At 37.3% G+C, this 20,476-nt stretch overlaps 3 protein-coding genes and 1 long non-coding RNA gene across 4 annotated transcripts in view; 2 read left to right on the top strand and 2 right to left on the bottom strand.

Annotated features, from left to right (window-relative positions):
- Positions 1–5,537, bottom strand: part of LOC100185585 (EF-hand calcium-binding domain-containing protein 6-like) — a gene marked incomplete at its 3' end in the record, with an annotated part of 23,443 nt that extends 17,906 nt beyond the window's left edge. Inside the window, exons 1-9 of the mRNA XM_018815191.2 lie at positions 5,264–5,537; positions 4,765–4,910; positions 3,747–3,899; positions 3,042–3,216; positions 2,274–2,445; positions 1,795–1,922; positions 1,425–1,573; positions 711–859; positions 61–172 (exon numbers count right to left, since the gene is read on the bottom strand). Of these exons, the coding sequence (XP_018670736.1) occupies positions 61–172; positions 711–859; positions 1,425–1,573; positions 1,795–1,922; positions 2,274–2,445; positions 3,042–3,216; positions 3,747–3,899; positions 4,765–4,910; positions 5,264–5,369 (1,290 nt within the window). The remainder of the gene's footprint in view (positions 1–60; positions 173–710; positions 860–1,424; positions 1,574–1,794; positions 1,923–2,273; positions 2,446–3,041; positions 3,217–3,746; positions 3,900–4,764; positions 4,911–5,263) is intronic.
- Positions 5,538–6,648: 1,111 nt separating this feature from the next.
- Positions 6,649–10,760, bottom strand: LOC100177717 (putative lipoyltransferase 2, mitochondrial). Its single transcript, XM_002130956.3, has 6 exons — positions 10,413–10,760; positions 10,115–10,214; positions 9,254–9,337; positions 8,879–9,005; positions 8,055–8,125; positions 6,649–7,467 (listed from the first exon to the last, which is right to left on the bottom strand). Exons 1-6 carry the CDS (start codon positions 10,458–10,460, stop codon positions 7,172–7,174), a joined length of 726 nt encoding a protein of 241 aa, XP_002130992.1. The 5' UTR covers positions 10,461–10,760; the 3' UTR covers positions 6,649–7,171.
- Positions 10,761–11,067: 307 nt separating this feature from the next.
- Positions 11,068–15,318, top strand: LOC100180065 (cytosolic Fe-S cluster assembly factor narfl). Its single transcript, XM_026837985.1, has 7 exons — positions 11,068–11,322; positions 11,726–11,817; positions 12,160–12,387; positions 12,755–13,144; positions 13,575–13,733; positions 14,088–14,274; positions 14,765–15,318. The coding sequence occupies exons 1-7, from the start codon at positions 11,125–11,127 to the stop codon at positions 14,978–14,980; spliced, it is 1,470 nt and encodes a 489-aa protein (XP_026693786.1). The 5' UTR covers positions 11,068–11,124; the 3' UTR covers positions 14,981–15,318.
- Positions 15,319–17,950: 2,632 nt separating this feature from the next.
- LOC101243353 lies at positions 17,951–19,396 on the top strand. The gene is made up of 3 exons (XR_717573.3): positions 17,951–18,380; positions 18,680–18,961; positions 19,289–19,396. It is a non-coding gene; the product is annotated as an uncharacterized LOC101243353 (long non-coding RNA).
- The last annotated feature ends 1,080 nt before the right edge of the window (positions 19,397–20,476 follow it).

Genomic DNA, 20,476 nt, shown 5'->3' with positions numbered 1-20,476 from the left:
TAAGTCCTCTGACAAGCATACAAAAATAGTATTTTAACTCATAAACATTACACAACCCACCTTATGATTTTGACCAATAGGAATGGTTTGTCCGTTACCATTAGATTGAGGATCCTGAAACTTTGATAAGAATTGTTCCCAAGATACTTTGCCCGTCCCACGAACCTCAAACCTTGGTGCATGGGGTTGGCTTAAGATATTTAGTAGTTGGGTTATTTTATTCAGGGAATAAAAGCCACCCAAACTTGATACCGATACTACCAGACTTTCTGGACATTACCAAACTTGCCAGATACTGGGGGTCCCTAATGAGGTAATGGGTCAACTCTGGGTCTATTGAAAAGTTAGATTAGTCGTTTTGTCATTCAGAGGCGCTTGCTCAACTAAAAGATACCAGATTCTAAGCTACATACTGATAGGCGCATATGTGTCTATGGACTTAACCGATATTGCCCCAACCCAGAGGTCTCTAATGGGGTAATGAGTAAGCTCTGGCCTAAATCTCACAATGAAGGGTTTCAGCCAATATAGAATAGAATATTTTTTTAGTTTTCGTATGTGGTACTGGTTAGTTGAAGATTTTTATGTGGTTTTTATAGGATTTCCATGTAAGAAATTTTGGAATCTTTAAAATTCTATTGTGGCTTACCCCCGCTTATGTTACATTTTTACAAAAAAAAATTTATGTAAAAAAAATAAAAATTTCGTACTTATACATGAGTTGATGGAATATTTCGTCACTAGTGGGCAGTACAAAGTTATCAAGAACAGCTTTCAGGTCGTCGATTGAGATGAACCCGTCGGATGAAATGTCAAATGTCATCAAAGCTCGCTTGATGTTTTGGTAATTATTCTTCATCTGGAATATAAGAGGGGGCTAAAAGAGGGTGCTGAGTTCAAGGCTTAATTGGTAATGACTCTTCATCTTGCCATCAACGTGGGCGTGTTACGTCGGAGTTTTTAATTAATGATACATATTCTTAGACACCTATTGGTATTTTTTCTTTATCTTGAATATATGTTAGGAGCTTTATAACGAGGGGGTTTGGGGTTCAAGGCTTAACTCTGCTATTAATTGTGGGTGCGTGAGTCTGTGCACAAGACACTGAATGGCTTTTGCAGCAGGCAACATTTGTTATAACATTAATTGATCCAACCCACTTAAAATAGGTTGTCCAAACTGTCAGTCATACAGGAAAACATTCACCCAAAAAGCTACATATGTGGTAACTCGTAAGCGGGCACGAGGTGTATTAAACAGAACACCCGTGTTATAATGACTGTCATTGCCCCGCTATGCAAAATAAACAACTAAACAAGTTACTTTTGTGGATGAATGTGGTCAAATTGTCAGCCACTCATAAGGGACATCTTGTTTCCATCTACACCCATGTTATAACCCTTGACAACCCAACCCTCCCAACCTTCTTCCGAAACTCTTTCTCCACATCCTCCATCTTCATCATCTCGCTCCTCATAGACTTCCGCTTATTCTTATCTTTGTTACGATCCAGGATGAGATCGGTCACGCTCTTCTCGCGCTCCAATCGCATCTTCCTCGCATCCCACGGAGCTGAGAAGGAAGAAGATGATAAAAATGCAACAAACCATGAAAGTTTAATCAATGCAGCCATTTCCTGGTAATTTAAACCATAAATCCACTTCCTTATTACATGAAATAATAGCACAAGAAAAAACACTGGTCAAAATGAAAACAAGGTTTTTCATATTATTTGGCGTTTGTGAATTTACAGTTACACTCATAGTTGTCAAACAGAAAACCAAACAACGTACCATCAGGTCCATTATTGAGTGGGGTTGTAACATGACGCTCAGCAGTTGCCGCGTTAACCCCCAACCTTCGGAGGAAATCTCGGTAGTTTATCGCCCCCGTGTGTTGGAAGTCATATCGAGACCAAAGTCTGAAAAATAAGCAAACAAATTTCGGTTAAAAATTTAGGTAAAATTAAAATAGTAGTTGTTGGTAGATTGATTGAAGAATGACAGTGTTTTATATTGAGGGAGTGGGAGGAGCCCTCATAACACGGGTGTATATATCCGGTGCTTTAACCAATGTCACACTTCTAAAAACCCGGCTAACCAGTGGATTCTAAATCTACTTTATTTTAGTAATACACGAATAACCTGACTTATGAGTAGGGTTCTTATTATAGGTCCTAGTCTTTATACCCCGTTTGGCCAATTACCCCAAAACACAGACTGCGAATATACGTTTAATAAACACACATGCTCCACAGGTGCCCAAGACTTACTTATTAAACTGTGAATCGTTAAGTTTTAAGCAATAATTTTCAATCACTCTTCTAAGTTCATGTCTTTGTACCAAACCATCCATATTGTAATCAAACAATTTAAACGATCGAATTACGTTCTTTAGGTTGGCTGCGATCTTTTGCTGTAAGAATCTTTCTATTGTGTCGATACCTGTTGGAGTGAAACTGTTAATGTATAGTAGGATGGGGGTAGATGGGACCTATAGCACATAATATCTAAATATACTGATCGTGTTTTAAACAATTAACAACTATCTATGAAGGTCGCGAGAACACAGTTTTGCAATTATGTGAATGTTCTATGTTTACTACCAAATTGGATGTGTGACAAGAAAATATAATGAAAATATCTCGGTTAAACGAGGTATTTCACTGTAGACCTCACCAATATAGAATAGAATGTGCATATACAATGTTGGGGTAATGGGCCAACTCTGGACTAAATCGCAGGTCCCATGACATGCCTCACTGTAGGACCTCACCCATATAGAATAGAATGTGCATATACAATGTTGGGATAATGGGCCAACTCTGGCCTAAATCCCAGGTCCCATGGTACGCCTCACTGTAGGACCTCACCCATATAAAACAGAACGTGCATATACAATGTTGGGGTAATGGACCAACTCTGGCCTAAATACCAGGTCCCATGGCCTGCCTCACTGTAGAACCTCACCCATTTAGAAGGAAATATATACACCTTATAACAACAGCAGCAGAATACAGGTTACTACCCTGAGAACCAACCTTGTTCATCGGGAACTTTAGCAACCGTTGCAAACTTCTGCGACTTCCGTTGTTTGTTTGAACTTGAAGGTCGGGACAAAATCCGAGCGACCCCAATGTTTGGGGTCAATGAGTTTGTGACGAATTTATCGATGAAGCGAAGATAAGATATCGTCCCGTTGGGGTTTGTACCAATCTGGATAGAAATGGGATCAATGAAAGATAGATGGAATGAAGCACGTAAACACATCTTATATACCAAATTTGGTCTTCTATACAAAATCAAACAAAAACAATAAATTAATATATTATATATATTTTTTATTACAATAACAAAAATGTAAGTGAGTAACATGCGAAAGTAAGTAACATGGAGTAAGTAACATGCGACAGTCGTTAAGGGTCGTTTATGTTAAAAAGAAAGGTTGTTACACACAAGTAAAGTCACCACCTACAAGATTCAAGAACCACAGTAATCTTTACGCACACTTTTGTTTCTATTAGAAGTTTAACTTAATTAAAATAAATCGCTTTTTTGTCCGTTAGGTGTAGCGACCACGCTTATTTTCTTCCAATTAAATGCAAATATGTTTTTACTGTAAGCTTGTTTTACCAACTGTTGTTGTGTTGCTATATCCTGTCTTTTCGTTTAAAATATTTTTAAATCTTCGCTACCGTAATCGAAGAGACCAATAAAAGTTATTATTATTATTATTACAACCATACCTTGACCACTAATGCATTGAATTGCTCAGCAGTCATTGGTAAACAATAATTCTCCAACACTCTACGGAATTCACCCTTAGTGACATTTGTACATCGATCTGCGTCGTATAACTGGAACGCTTGTTTTAATGGCTCCATGTTTTCCCACAATTTCTGTGATAAACAAATTTTTATTATTAACAGTATGTAGATGTGAGTTTGTCTTTAATCATGTTTACTTGGGAGTCTGACAACCAAGAGGTGTGTCGTTACTTCACAAGTAACTTACTTGTATATCATCAGGTACAGTAGGATGGGGAAGAAGGGACATTTTTAGCACACAATATCCAAATATCCTGATCGTGTTTTAAACAATTAACAACGGTCTATGGGAGTCCTTTTGATACCGGGTTATAAAATAAAAAAAGGGGGGTTTTTACTACCAAATGGGACGAGAAAATAGAATGAAAGGGTGTTCCATCTTCTCCCACCCTACTATATTACTTAAATAATGATTCTTCTGCCATTTATTGATATGTGGCATGTGTCAGTTTTGTTAACATTTGACAAAATGGGGGGTGATTTCTGACAGTATCAGATTAAAGCTGTTTAGATGTAAAACTGTGGTGCATAAAACATACAATGTCACTCTTGCTTTAAAAGCATTGACTTCATAAACCTTATGCTCACTGCGGAGCTGTCAACATGGTTGCATTTTATGCAAGCCTTCATTTAAAAAACACTTCACTATCAGTAAGTTTGAATGTACATCCGATAAGTGCCATGTTATACAACACCTATGCTATGTAATATACACCACACACATAAAACCACAAACATAGGAGTATCTACTAAACATGAATGTCGCCTATGTTGTTGGGGGTACAGTATTTCAACACTTCGTAATTATTACAAATCACTTTTAAAGTCAAATGTGTTAGTTAGCACAGTTACATACGTGGTAACTTGTAAGCGGGCATGAGGTGTATGAAACAGAAAACCCCTGTTTAACGACTAAATACAGAAAAAAAACAGTCACCTGTTTAATGATCGCTTCCACTTCTATAGACGTCAACTTCGGGTTGGCGGCCAACATAACGGTAGTCGAACCTGATGACGTGCTGGGTACGTGGAAAGAACGAGCAAGTGACGTTGTACTGTTTCTAAGCGAGCGTACATTTCGTCCTGGGGTATATAACGTAGCTTAGGTAATTTCCACGTTGATTTCCGCGTGTGTTTGATTTAAAAAAATGGTAACCGTGGGTGACTACTGTTTAAAACGTTTCCCGCCCAAAACATTAAGACAACATTTAATTTTAAATTTGTTTTTTATTAACGGGGAGTCAAACGCTTTTTTGGTACCTTTTTTTGTATTAATTTGTTCGGTTAAAAGGACATATTGGGCGCCCAACCTAGTGCAAAGTAAGAGGCCTGTATTACATTTTTGCAAGTTAAAAAATTGAATGGTGATGTTATACCCCATAACGTGCCCATTTATTAGAGCTGTGCTGTCTTACAACATTGCAACTTAAACTTACCCGTGCTTAACAATGGACGCGGTGAGAATACGACCCCGCTTGACGATGGCCTCAGTCCCCCGTTAGCGCCAGGGTGCGGTCGTTCAATTACTTGCACTGCAGACATAGTGGACAAAAACGTCGACAGGTTTTGGTGAAGTTTTCCCGGCGATTCGGACCTCGGTAGTTTTGGCAAAAATGACGGGAACTGGGCATGCAATTTGCCGCAGGACCAAGGTTCAAGTTTACCTTGGCGGGAAACGCTAAACGGTACAGAGATCTAAAATAAATTAATTGTATTGCTGAGTCATACACTTTAAAACAAGCCCCAAGTTTCGCGTCACAGATAAATCACAGACACCTTTCTCAGCATTTTTCACTATGCCGGATTAAACAAATAAATTGCCAGAAAACCTAAATCATGCCTGTTTGGTTCGCTACCATTTAAACTCGTGTCTGTCACTACAATACTATCTTGACTGTGGAACCCTGTTTCTATCTTAGCGATAATGGACAAACAGTATACATTATCAACCACCGCGGTTACAGCGCTTGCCCCCAGCCAAGAAGAAACGTGTTAGGTGTTACATCGACTGTCGTTACCTCGCCCACAAAGATAAATACGATTGTCGAGTTTTCCACTCAGAAGTAAATATATCGGGTTTTAAACTATAAGAAGCTACACTTACTTATAAAACGCCAAATCTGCTTTTTATAGATTTCTAATTTGAACCTTTAAATTTAAAACGAGTTAGGCAAGACACCATATAGTAGGGTGGGGGAAGATGGGACACTTTTTCATTCTACTTTTTCGTCCCATTTGGTAGTAAACAAAAAACATTCGAAGAATTATAAAACCGTATCTTCACGACTCCCATAGAACGTTGTTAATTGTTTAAAACACGATCAGGATATTTGGAGATTATGTGCTAAAGGTGTCCCATCTTCCCCCACTCTACTATAATTATTAATTAAGTACGACGTAACTTACTCCAGTCTGCTGTTTTTTTGCCTAAAATCCAACTTAACTTGTTTATAATCAAGATTTTTCGACCTTTATTAGCCACACGTTCAATCCTACAGCGTCTAACACCTCAGCTGAAAAGCGCGAACCGACGCTACTGTAGTAACCATAGCGACACCGAAACCAGCCAAGCGTATCGTCTCGAGGATTGTCGACTTGAAAGCGATTCGCGTTCCTTATCAATGGGCTGGTTTGTGACGTAACAATGGTAGGAATTGATTTAAAATTTAAAGGGGCGGAGAAGTTAACGCGATACATCGGTTGTCGCTATTATTAACTTACCATTCTAGAATAGCTTCGATTGTGACGTCATAGTGTCCAATTGTTACACAATAAAGAGTAATTGTAACAATTTTATAAATGGAAAAATATTATTACCAAATTGGTTTTGGGCGATATTTTATTATAAACTGCACTATAATATCATAAATAAATAAATGCAATAATAACTTTAACATAAATAACAACTGTTGACAGAGTAAGATTATATTCTGCTCTTCACAGGCATATTATAACATATAAATTGTCGCTTCTTATAAAAATATTAGTTTTATTTTACCAACACAAGATTAAGTCTTGTTGTATGGCGCATGGCCTGCCAGACTAAGTGTCATTAAATTAACATTTTTATACCAAAAAAACAATTTATACATCAATTTCTTTGCCAAATCTCTCTATAAAAAAAAAGAACAAAACAAAATAAACTGACTTAGTTATGGCAGGTATTGTTACATAACAATAAACTTTCTAGATGAATGTTCATACACAATGAAAGTAAATTCTATAAAGAATTGAAATCCTAATCAAACATACAAGAATAATAATAGAGTATTATGACATCATAAACGGCATTGTGATGAAAGGCAATGGTTGAAATGTTTGAAAGAGAAATATTTTGTATAAAATTAAAAATTTAAGTTTTTAAATTTTTCCTCTGTTATGACATCACATAGATCAGACAATGTTGTTTTATCGGTTAAATCGCTGAAGCATAAACTTTTGGATTTAAAAACATCGCTGAAATGTTCGAGAAAATGTGGGAGGACATGTTCGACTGTGATGTCACGTGATAACTCATGTGATAATGACGTTACCCCTTTCCCGTGAATCCCGCACGGAACAATTCGGTTAAACCACTCGAGGTCAGTGTTGCAGTTTAAAGCAAGACCATGTGACGTCACGCCTCGTCGAGCATTGATACCTGTGGAAAGTACAAAAACAATAAGTTGGGGCATTATCCTAATGCTGATAACATTGTTGGCATTATCTTATTGTTTAACAAAAAGGTATGCAAGAAGAGGCAACAGCTAATGTCTAAGAACTGTTTGGGTGCATTTTAGAGACACTCTATTTTCCTAATGAAACTACAATTTGCTGTATTAAGAATAACTAAGGGATAATGATGTATGATATTTAAATATTTACTATCAAATGCTGCTACCATTGTGGGCGTATGTGTCCCTGGGCAAGACACTTAACAGCAATTGCTCCAACCTAGTGGTCACTAATGGGTTTTCCAAATTAACAACTATGCATAAAACAGTAAGCCACAAAGTTACATACGTGGTAACTTGTAAGCGGGCAATAGGTGTATGAAACAGAACACCTGTGTTATAACGACTGTCGTTGCCCCACCATGTGAGGATAAATAAGTTACATACGTGGTAACTCGTAAGCAAGTACTAGGTGTATGAAACAGAACACCCATAATATAACAACTGTACGCCTTTACGACACTTTTGAATAACGCCTATAAAAACAATCACCCACACAGTTAACCCCACCCACCCATGGCACAAACTTTATCTTTGCCGATCCAAACCCCAGTGTGCGGAGACCTCACTGCTTCTAATTCATACCTGGATTCAATAAAAATATTTTAAATTTCATTTCATTCGATAATTAAAATTTTATATAAACAAACCTTCATAAGTTTGCAACAGATTCAGTATTTTGACAGCTAGTTTTACAAAGTGCTAACAAAACAATAACCTTGTATTAGTTGCACAGCTTTTCACATGTGTTTATATAAGTTAAGTTGTATTTGACCGACACTTCAGTATTTTTACAGCTAGTTTTACAAAGTGCTAACAAAACAATAACCTTGTATTAGTTGCACAGCTTTTCACATGTGTTTATATAAGTTAAGTTGTATTTGACCGACACTTCAGTATTTTTACAGCTAGTTTTACAAAGTATCAACAAAACAATAACCTTGTATTAGTTGCACAGCTTTTCACATGTGTTTATATAAGTTAAGTTGTATTTGACCGACACTTCAGTATTTTTACAGCTAGTTTTACAAAGTATCAACAAAACAATAACCTTGAATTAGTTGCACAGCTTTTCAAAAGTGTTTATATAAGTTAAGTTGTATTGACCGACACTTCAGTATTTTGACAGCTAGTTTTACAAAGTATCAACAAAACAATAACCTTGAATTGGTTGCACCACTTTTCACAGGTGTTTAAACCTTAAAAGTTGTATTTGACCGACACTTCAGTATTTTGACAGCTAGTTTTACAAAGTGCTAACAAAACAATAACCTTGTATTGATTGCACCACTTTTCACAGGTGTTTATATAAGTTAAGTTGTATTCAACACAACCCACCTTTCACACAAAGCAATAATTGTAGCTTCAAGCTGGCAAACATATTTCCGAATCCCAAGTTTGAAATCCGCCAGTTTAAATATTGGATAAACTACCAACTGCCCAGGACCATGAAAGGTTATTAAACCTGTAATGTATAAGATGATGGGTCTTGTTATTAATATTAGGCAACAATCATTTAATATGAAGACTATATTTCTAAGATCAGCCAGTTAAATTTTGCAATCTGGGTTTAAAGTGTTTTGCAACTACCAGGAAGCGTGTTCCAATAGACTCAAAATAAAAAGAATGTTTTTACACCAGATGAGCCGCTAAAGATTAGTTTACAATACACCTGGTAGAAATAACATGATAATATGATATCTATGAACTTACCTCCTCTGTTTGTCCGAACAAAATCTGCTCCGAGCGCCGACAATCGAGATTCATCGTTCTCGTTATATTCATTCGACCTCAAACCTTTGGTAATTAATTGGCTAATTAAATAAACCTTGTATATAACTTCTATTCTATTGGGTCTATTCTACAGTGAGGCAGTGGGGACCTGAAATTTAGGCCAGAGTTGGCCCATTATCCCAACATTGTAAATGTACACTCTATTCTATATGGGTGAGGTTCTACAGTGAGGCACGCCATGGAACCTGAGATTTAGGCCAGAGTTGGCCCATTATCCCAACATTGTAAATGTACACTCTATTCTATATGGGTGAGGTCCTACAGTGAGGCAGGCCATGGAACCTGAGATTTAGGCCAGAGTTGGCCCATTACCCCAACATTGTATATGCACATTCCATTCTATATGGGTGAGGTCCTACAGTGAGGCAGGCCATGGAACCTGAGATTTAGGCCAGAGTTGGCCCATTATCCCAACATTGTAAATGTACATTCCATTCTATATGGGTGAGGTCCTACAGTGAGGCTTGCCATGGAACCTGAGATTTAGGCCAGAGTTGGCCCATTATCCCAACATTGTAAATGCACACTCTATTCTATATGGGTGAGGTCCTACAGTGAGGCAGGCCATGGAACCTGATATTTAGGCCAGAGTTGGTCCATTATCCCGACACCCAGTGTGCTACAACCCATAAGTGACTACTGGGTTGGAGCAAATAATGTTAAGTGTCTTGCCCAAGGACCTATACATCTACCAGTACCCAACCTCGAACCCGGCACCCTTCAGTTACAACAGCAAGCACTTAACCCCAGAATTCATGATAAATAATACAAAGATCTCACCCACTGTGTATACAGGGTCATGTTGTAACATCAGCAATATAGGATTCGCATTGGGTGACTTAAGTTGCCACTGGGTGAGATTTTGTTGGAGTTTTAACGCCTGTAATAGTGCAAGGTGGTTGATTTTTACATTGTTGTATTTTAATAAGATAGTTAGTCCCAGAAACATTGTATATGCACATTCTATTATGAAAGGCATGCTATGGGACCTGGGATTTAAGCCAGAGTTGGCACATTACCCCAACTAGAGGCAACGATATAACATGGTCATGCAATATAACAAAATGAATCAACTTACATTAGCATATCGTATCTTGCCGAGGTAAAAACATCGAAATTGGGCCATAATGATAGAAAAATTAACAAAAACAAAACTTTCAACTAATAAACGATATTTTGTCAAATTATATGATCGAAGCTAATTAAAGAGTGTTTCCGATATTTTTTTAAACGGAGTTTTCAAAAAAGAATGCTGTGGTATCAGCGGGGTGTCCTTTTGTAGGTATTATAGTCGAAAACAGCTGTTCGTACAAAATCCCACTTTATTAAGTGATTAAATCCAGCAGTGCTTTTGCGCTTCAGACCAAACAAAGAAAATTTATTTTGTTATAAACTGCAAAGCAATGCTTTATTTTTACTGTTAAAAATTATTAAACGCAAATAAGTTTCGAAAGAAGTAAGTAGTCAGTTTTAGTTAATTTTTTTTATGGAGCATCACTGTTTTTGCCATTTTGTCAAAATAACAACAAATATTGATGACGCAGCAAAAACGAAAATTTTCGACAAAAACCTCTCTTTTTTTAAATTATGTAACTTTAAGTCATAATTAAAATAATATTAATGTTTGGGTTTTTAAAAAACGAAATTAATTAAACCCGTCTAAAATACGCCAGTCAGAAATATTCAATGTCATCGTTCGTCAGCATGACTTGGCGGTTTTTTTATTTATATTTTACATACCGAAAAATAATTCTGTAATTTTTCTTTACTTTTAAGCAACGAACAATAAAATGACGTCGAATTTTAGTGGAGCGTTACAATTAACAGATTTAAACGACTTTATCGCGCCATCACAAGAATGCATTAAACCTGTAGAGGTAAAAAAGTCAATTCCCAAAAAAGGCTTGAGCAAAATCAAAGTTTCGAACGATGGGAGTTACATGGAAGTAGATACTTCGGGAAAATCAAAGAAATTACAAAAAGCTGAGGTAATTTTATTCATTGGTTTGGGGGGTATTGATCGAGGCAAAACCCATTAGTGACCACTGGGTTGGAGAAATTGCCGTTAAGTGTCTTGCCCAAGGAAACATATACCCACTGGTAGCAGCGCCGAGCCTTAAACCCATTACCTCTGGGTTACAGGCAGGCGCGCTAACCATGCCACGGCGCCGGTCAAATCATTACCATAAGTTTACCCACCTGTCCCTAAGGGGTTATGAGTTCAAGGCTCGTCGTTGCAACAATTGTGGGCGTATGGGTTTGTTGGCAAGACACTTAACAACAATTCTGCCAACCTAGTGGTCACTAATGAGCTGTCAAAGACTAACCAGTTGAGTCTCCTATTAAACTAATTACCCCAACCTGTTTAATAAACAAATATATACAATACAGATCACATTGAACGATTGCCTTGCGTGTAGTGGATGCGTAACATCTGCCGAGACCGTTCTCATTGCAATGCAAAGTAAAGATGAGTTTTATAAGTAAGTAGAATGGTTTATATTACTGTTTAACAATTGCTGTTTTGCTGCTAATTCTCTTCGTTGTTTGAGAAAATTTTCAGGTGAGTATAATGGTTTCTGTTGTTCATTCATTTATTATTTTTATTGTTTTAGTTTTAAAGACTGTCCTTTTGCTGCTAACTCAGAATTGTTTAAGTTATATTACTAACATTATGTTACAGCAACATTATGCACAGATTTTAAATATTTGAAAGGGTCTTCAATACAGTTTATATTTAAATACATGTTATGCCCTCTGAGGGCTATGTTAATATACGTGATAGTATAAACTAATAGACATTACCTTGTGAACTATATTTAAAGGGTTTTAAAAGAAAACAAAGAAACTTCGCCGGAGAAACGAAAAATCATCGTAGTGTCGGTATCTCCGCAATCTCGCGCCTCCATTGCTGCTAAGCATAAACTGGATGTGAGGAAAGCAGGGAAGGCTATCGACGCTTTCTTCAAAAGCTTGGGTGCAGATATTGTGTTGGACACAACGTTCGCAGAGGAGATAGCTCTTGTTAAAACTGCTGAAGAATTTATACAAAGGTAGTTGGGTTAGAAGTGATGTTGTGATAATTTATAGCTGTGGTTTCATTGTCTTACGAACCTTGAAGTTGCTACCATTGTGGTCATATGTTTCCTTGTGCAAGACATTTAACAACAATTACTCTAACCTGGTATAACACAGGTGTTTTACTTCATACAAACAAATGCTATATAGAAAACCAATCTTCCACAAGATGTGTGAAACAGAACACTCGTTTTATAACAATTATCGTTGCCCGCCTCACGAGTGTAAATAAGTTACAAATATGGTGGCTCGTAAAGTAAGTTATTTGTTATAACACAGGTGTTCTGTTTTGTTATGTCTGTCGTTTCTACATCATGCAGCATGACATTCATCCATTCACAGATATCGGGATAATCAGTCAAAGAAATCTCTCCCCGTGTTGACGTCATCCTGCCCTGGGTGGATTTGCTATGCAGAGAAAACTCACGGTGACCTCACTTTACCATATATCAGCTCTGTGAAGTCTCCACAGCAAATCCTGGGGTCTCTCGTGAAAGAAACCGTCTCATCCCACGTGAATAAAACTCCCGATAACGTGTATCATGTAACAGTGATGCCATGTTATGATAAAAAGTTGGAAGCGTCGCGCCAGGATTTTTATGACGATATTTATTCCACACGAGACGTTGACCTTGTGCTGACCTCGGGTGAAGTTGAGGAAATGATTGCCGGGGAATGCGGGACGATGGATGATCTTATCGTTAAAGTAGATGCGATTAACAACAATGCAAGGTGAGGGGTTTTTGACTATTTTAAAACACAGAGGAGGACAGTTAGACACACATTTCTTATAAAGTCAATTTAAATTTCCATTTAAACTTTCAAGTAAGCATGCGATGCGTGCACTTTAATCAAATCCTGAAATGTGTATGCTTCACATTTGATCAACAAGATTTAAAAATAATCAGTAATTAATTTGTTTAAACAAAATACCTTTTTTAAACTAAGTTACCGCCGTTTCCACCACATTACATGAACTACATGACCAGTGACCACCATTTTGATCCACACCACAGGCGAGCTGCTGATCATTGGATCAGGTCATTAATGAAGTCAATTTTAACACCTAAAACTTACCTTTTCGAACGTAATTAGCTTCTGTTTTACACAATACATAACTAACGACAAACCCTTTCACACAATTCCTCATTAATCCATACAGCATTATACCCCCTCAACTAAAAGCAGCCCGATTAGATACGGACGAACCCCTAAGTCACGGTGGGGGAGGGTCGGGTGGTTACCTGCATCATGTTTACAAACATGCAGCTCAACAATTGTTTGGTGTAAAGGTGGAGGAAGTGGTTTATAAACCAGCAAGGTGCGTTGTTGGTTGGTTTGGTGGTTTATCCTGGCTTAACGGGGCGACGACAGTTGTTATAACACGGGTGTTCTGTTTCATATACTACGTGCCTGCTTACAAGTTACCACGTATGTAACTTATTTATCCTCGCATGGCGGGCAATGACAGTTGTAATAACATGGGTGTTCTGTTTTATACAGCTTGTGTCCGCTTATGAGTTACAACGTATATAACTTTGTGGGTGATTGTTTTTCTGTATGACTTTATGTTAGAAGCAGCATGCTAACCACTCAGCTATGGCCTCTTTGCCAAGTAAACGAATAACTAGAACTTTTGAACAAAATGTTTACATATATACCATCACCACCATAGAAACAATAAAGATTTCCGCGACGTGACGCTGAAAGACGCGGATGGTAAAATCCTCCTCAACTTTGCATCAGTTTACGGGTTCCGAAGCATCCAGAACCTCGTGCAGAAGATGAAGAGAGGGAGATGTAATTATCATTTCGTGGAAGTTATGGCGTGTCCGTCAGGCTGTTTGAACGGGGGTGGCCAGGTGGGTGGGGTGGTTTGAGGTTTTCTGCATGGGTGAAGTCCTTGTCAAGGACTAGTGAAGTGGTTTGTTACTTTTTGGAAAGTTCTAAAAAGTTTCCCACCATGAGTTGTATGGTCTAGATATAGATATTGGTCACAGTGGTTGGGGTTTATACCAGAGCTCCTTTCCCGTCCTTGGTACCATTAGTTGGAGTTGTTTTATTCGTCAATCTGTATGTGAGGTATTCGTATTTGGCTGTGGAATTTGGTATCTTACTCCATATTTTAAGTTTGTAAACATTTTTACTGATTTAAAAACATTTGTGGGGATTTTTGGAACATTCATTAAATACAGCAATATTGATTGTCCACAGTTTTTCTTTAGACTGAAAAAATAAAACTAAACTAAACTGCAAAATTAATTGATCAAACGCGGTTTGCTAGATCAGTAGTTGTTAATTATAAGTGTTGTTAACTGCTGGTTATTTTATAATTAACATCAAAACTCACAGATCAAGGCACCAGGTGGTGACAGAGAGTTGCAAAAAGATATTTTTTCATCGGTGCAGATTGCATTTAACGAGATCCCACCAACAGAAGCAAGAGAAGACTCAGCTGTCAATCAGACTATTATGGATTATGACATCACAAAGTCAAAACAATTATTCCACACCCAGTATCACGCTGTGGAGAAAGATGAAACTTTGTCACTTAATGTGAAATGGTGAAACTTTATAATAAATTGACGCGGAAGATTTTGAGATTTATTATTGGCTGTATGGGTAATATGGGGGCTTTAAACTTATAATAGGGCCTTTTCTCTCTTACATAATTGCAACATTAGGAGGCATTTTTTAAACTGAAAACTTCAAACATTTTTTGAACTGTCTTAATTAAATTTACGGTTTACTATACATAAAAGAAGACTATTCGTTGGGCATGATTTTTGTTTGTAACATATTTCGTACCACTTGATCGTGATTTTTATTTCGTTACAAGAATCGTCCAACTGCATGAGCACTAGGCTTGCGCAAGATTCAAATAACTCATTACAGTTATTTACCAACAATGTATATTATTATAGAACAAATACTATAGAACAACAGACTAACTAGAAATGGTGAGAAAACATGACTATTTAGATGTCTGTTTAAACTTTTATGATTCCATATTGTTTTGTGATTAAAGACATCACTCAAGCAATTTCCTGTCATCTAACTTAACAACAAACCCCTCACACTTACTATAACCACAACCCTACAGTACAAACATACAATCTACTATAACAACATAATTGAACTGTCATTGTAACTAATACAAGTGTTCAATGGTACACCATCATAATATTTACCAGTCAACATGGCTGTTAATACAACAAGATGTCACCGCAGATGAGTGATTATCGCATTGTGTTTTAACAATGGCAACTGTTGTGTTTGTAAAACATCACAATGAGAGGTTTTATTAAACTGCTGTCATGTAAAATGTTTAGAAGTAATTAATTTACAAATCATGACCAAACTTATCAAAACCATGTCTGCTTATCCACACACTGCAATAGCTTCAGCAACTCGACTGTGAGCATGGGAGTGGCAACCATGGATAAGTCACTCAAGTTCCCACCCACCAGAAAATATAAATGACCAAACCAACCAAAAGTCATGTCTGCTTATCCACACACTGCAATAGCTTCAGCAACTCGACTGCGGGCATGGGAGTGGCAACCATGGATAAGTCACTCAAGTTCCCACCCACGAGGATATAAATGACCAAACCAACCAAAAGTCATGTCTGCTTATCCACACACTGCAATAGCTTCAGCAACTCGACTGCGGGCATGGGAGTGGCAACCATGGATAAGTCACTCAAGTTCCCACCCACGAGGATATAAATGACCAAACCAACCAAAAGTCATGTCTGCTTATCCACAAACTGCAATAGCTTCAGCAACTCGACTGTGGGCATGAGAGCGGCAACCATGGATAAGTCACTCAAGTTCCCACCCACAAAGATATAAATGACTAAACCAACCAAAAGAACACACGTGTTTAACGACTGTTGTAGTCCCTTATGCGAAGATAAATAAGTAACATTCATTCATACACCTAATTTCTACTAACAAGTATTTAACCGCAACACCTAATGTTAAAAAACCACAGGCCCAGCATTCCCACCACAATGCACAAACATATCACTTGCATAATATGGTACGATGATAGTACCACCATATTTGCATACAAGTATCCACCCCCCTTCCCACCCACTTAGTTAAAACAACAAACCTAAACCAACAAAATCCTTCTATCAGCTCTACAACAACAACAAACATAAGTAGAATCCCTCATCCTATAGTTAAGTGGATAGGAAGAAACACTCTTATCTTTTATAATGTGTTACTTAATCACACAAACCGCTGTTATGTAGTTTCAAATCAAAATACGTTAGATCTAAAAGCCAATAATTAAGTATGTTGAATGTGAGCCTCTTATAATATGCTTCATAATTAAACAACAGCTGTTACCAACCATTACAAAACAAGGCACAAAAACAACATGATGAAAGCTTTGAAAAAATAGCTTATTGGAAAGCTTTGCTAACTATAAAAAATCAATTAACAAATACATTTCACTGTATTGCTTTTTATATATCACAAAAATCCTAGATTTAATCAACAATTTTATTTTTTCCATAATCATATTAAGATCATATTAATTTAAACATCCAATAGAAAGTATTTAGCATCAAAATTACAGTTTATATAACAAGCTTTGGATGTTAGGAAAAAGTAAAATACTAATAAAATGTGTGACTGCCAATGCCAAACCAAATTATTCTAAATGGGCGAGGTCCTACAGTAAGTCACGCCATGGGACCTGGGATTTAGGCCAGAGTTTGCCCATTACCCCAACATTGTACACGCACATTCTATTTTAAATGGGTGAGGTCCTACAGTGAGTCATGTCATGGGACCTGGGATTTAAGCCAGAGTTGGCCCATTACCCCAACATTGTACACGCACATTCTATTCTAAATGGGTGAGGTCCTACAGTGAGTCATGTCATGGGACCTGGGATTTAAGCCAGAGTTGGCCCATTACCCCAACATTGTACACGCACATTCTATTCTAAATGGGTGAGGTCCTACAGTGAGTCATGTCATGGGACCTGGGATTTAAGCCAGAGTTTGCCCATTACCCCAACATTGTATATGCACATTCTATTCTATATGGGTGAGGTCCTACAGTGAGGCACTCCATGGGACCTGGGATTTAGGCCAGAGTTGGCTCATTACCCCAACATTGTATATGCACATTCTATTCTAAATGGGTGAGGTCCTACAGTGAGGCATGTCATGAGACCTGGGATTTAGGCCAGGTTTGTCCAATGTACCCATGTAATATAACAAACTGTTAATGATAATAGTTTGTACAAAGTGTTTTTAGTGATTAGCGAATATGACGTTTGTTTGTATTGATGCGTTGTTGTTGTTGTTGTTGTTGTTGGTTCAAGGGACACAGATCAATGAAGTTGTTAAAACAAATCATTAACTCACAAACACTTCAAAGTTAATGTTGTTATTGGCTTGTTTTTATAACGGGTGATTATGGTCAACATGGGATGAGGGGTCTTCTATATAAGGTGGTATGGAATCAGTGGTCATCATATCCAGAGTTGGATACAGAAGGAAGAGATAGAAAAGTAAAGCAATAGGTTGCTTGCTATATGTTTCTATTCTATATGGGTGAGGTCATTGTTGAGAACATGGGATTTAGAACAGAGTTTGCCCAATGGTTATCATGTAATACTGGGCTAAGAAATTCACGGTAGCAGTGTGTCAAATGCTATAGATTTGCTATATAAATTATTAGGGTCTGTGGCAATATTAATGCAATGCACTTTTCCATTTATTTATTATGTGAAAAGTTAGGCAAATGTAGGCATTTACACCCACAGAAATTAAGTACATTTTGAGGGGTGCAATTTTAACCTTCTTTTTGTTTTGTATTTTTTTGTAGCAGCTATTTACGCTTCGTAAGCTTTAACCCCCAACTAAACCAGAAAAATGAAATTTGCTTTGGCAATCTTGATGCTCGTGCTTTGCGCTCACACCACCTCTGCTTGGTATGTGGTAAGTATACCTTGTTAATTCCTAGGATATCAATGCATTAGAATAGATAATGCCACCGTTGTGGGATATATGTCCTTGGGCAAGAGACTTTCAACAACAATTGCTCCAACCCAGTGGCCACTACTGTACTGGGTTGTCTATATTATCAGCCATACAAAAAACAATCACCGACAAAGTTACATACATGGTAACTGGTAGCGGGCACGAGGTGTATAAAACAGAACACCCGTGTTATAAAAACTGCCTTTGCCCCCCTTGAAAGATAAATAAGTTACATTCACAACACTTGTTATTCCCAGACATGCTCCACCTTCGACAGCTACAAGGGTAGTATCAATAGCAGATTCAGCTCTGTTGAAAGTCGTGCCAGATCTGCATACAGCATCGGTCTTTGCGCCAAGAACAAGGCTTACTACGTTGCCAACGATGTCTCTTCCGTTCAATCTTCAGTCAGCAGTTTGAGCAGCAGAGTGGGATCCGTCGAGAGCGACGTCAAGGCAGTAAAGGAGACCGTGAACAGCTTGAACAAATGTGCCAAGGCAGAGGATATGTTCCTTTGCATGTTCGGCATTGATTATTAAGTAAGTATGATGACATGAGCCTACCAAGTTATCTGACAGACCACTGTACATTTTATCTATTAACTTTGTCAGTTTTAATAGCAATGTCTGTTCATTCACACAATGCGATAGCTTCAGTAACTCGACTATTTGTAGTCACCAAACCTGGGGCCAACCCTAGAATTTTTCACTGCAATAATCACTAAACATTGAATCAATAGGTTAAATTTGTTTCACTGAATTTTGTGATATCTAAACATATGTTTAGATATCTATGGTCTAACTATCCCTGGCTCCCCTGTGTGGCAACCATGGACAAAATCTTATTTAAACAAATCTTTTTTCCAGACCCTCCCTTCATCCTTCAAGTCATGGATGGGAAACCAAGACCCTGTATCAGTGTTTTAAATACCCATTACCATGACATCATATAATAAAATAAAAAAGCATCAAATATGTGTTTTACTTTGTGAGTTTACTATACGAAGGAACAAATGCTACGAAATATGCAACAAACAAAATCAAGTCTAACAAATAATTTACTGTAAAATATAGTAGGGGGGGATGGGACACCTTTTTATTCTGTTTTCTCACCCCATTTAGTAGTAAACAAAAAACCTTTAAAGAAATATAAAAACCATATCCTCACGACGCCCATAGACCGTTATTAATTGTTTAAAACACGATCAGGATATTTGGATATTATGTGCTAAAGGTGTCCTGTCTTCCCCACAACCTACTATACAGTAACTGTTAACACAAAGCAGAATAATATACGATAATTGCACTAATGACATCACAATAGTATGTCAGGGGAACAAATGGGTGACTAATCGCGATAAAACTAAATGTGGAATAAAAAAAATTATAAAAAAAACTTAAATGAAAAAATATATTTCGCTTAAATTAAAATCATCAGTTATTTAAATAAACCTTTATTATAAGAATGAGATAACTATATGAAAGTAAACATGACTAAAGCTAGGTAATCACAAACAGATTTTCAAAAAAACAAATCGTTAACTCACAAACACTTGAAAACACATGTTGTTACATCTTGTTATAAAAAATATTTCTGAAAAATTGAATGTTAAAAGAAGCGAGGGGCAGCGCCTAAGTTGATTCTACATTGTTCAACAATTCAAAATACAGGCGCTGCAAATTTATTTGGGCGAACCAGTAATTGAATGAATGTAACTTATTTATCCTCGCATAGTGGGGCAACGACAGTCGTTATAACACGGGTGTTCTGTTTCATACACCTCGTTCCCGCTTGCGAGTTACCACGTATGTAACTTATTTATCCTCGCATGGGGGCAACGACAGTCGTTATAACACGGGTGTTCTGTTTCATACACCTTGTGCCCGCTTACAAGTTACCACGTATGTAACTTATTTATTCTTATATGGTGGGTCAACGACAGTTGTTAAAACACCGAAGTTTTGTTTGAATATGCATGTACAAGTCAAGGCATGGTATCTGACCCATTAATACGAAATAAGTTTAACCTCTAGCTTTGCCAAAAGTTAAATGCA

The sequence above is a fragment of the Ciona intestinalis genome, unplaced genomic scaffold (assembly GCF_000224145.3).
Source record: "Ciona intestinalis unplaced genomic scaffold, KH HT000044.2, whole genome shotgun sequence".
Taxonomy (NCBI): domain Eukaryota; kingdom Metazoa; phylum Chordata; class Ascidiacea; order Phlebobranchia; family Cionidae; genus Ciona; species Ciona intestinalis.
Note: the sequence above shows the minus strand (reverse complement) of the source record. Positions and strands in the feature narration are given on the sequence as shown.

Bases quoted from the DNA above. Each gene is read 5' to 3' on its own strand.
- LOC100177717 (XM_002130956.3), bottom strand. From the start codon at position 10,460: ATGGCCCAATTTCGATGTTTTTACCTCGGCAAGATACGATATGCTAAT. The intron at 8,126-8,878 runs GTGGGTTGTGTT...TATTGAATCCAG, and splicing joins ATTATTGCTTTGTGTGAAAG to GTATGAATTAGAAGCAGTGA. The intron at 7,468-8,054 runs GTGGGTGGGGTT...TACTTTCCACAG, and splicing joins AGATAAAGTTTGTGCCATGG to GTATCAATGCTCGACGAGGC.
- LOC100180065 (XM_026837985.1), top strand. From the start codon at position 11,125: ATGACGTCGAATTTTAGTGGAGCGTTACAATTAACAGATTTAAACGAC. The intron at 12,388-12,754 runs GTAGTTGGGTTA...ATCCATTCACAG, and splicing joins GCTGAAGAATTTATACAAAG to ATATCGGGATAATCAGTCAA. The intron at 13,145-13,574 runs GTGAGGGGTTTT...TAATCCATACAG, and splicing joins GCGATTAACAACAATGCAAG to CATTATACCCCCTCAACTAA.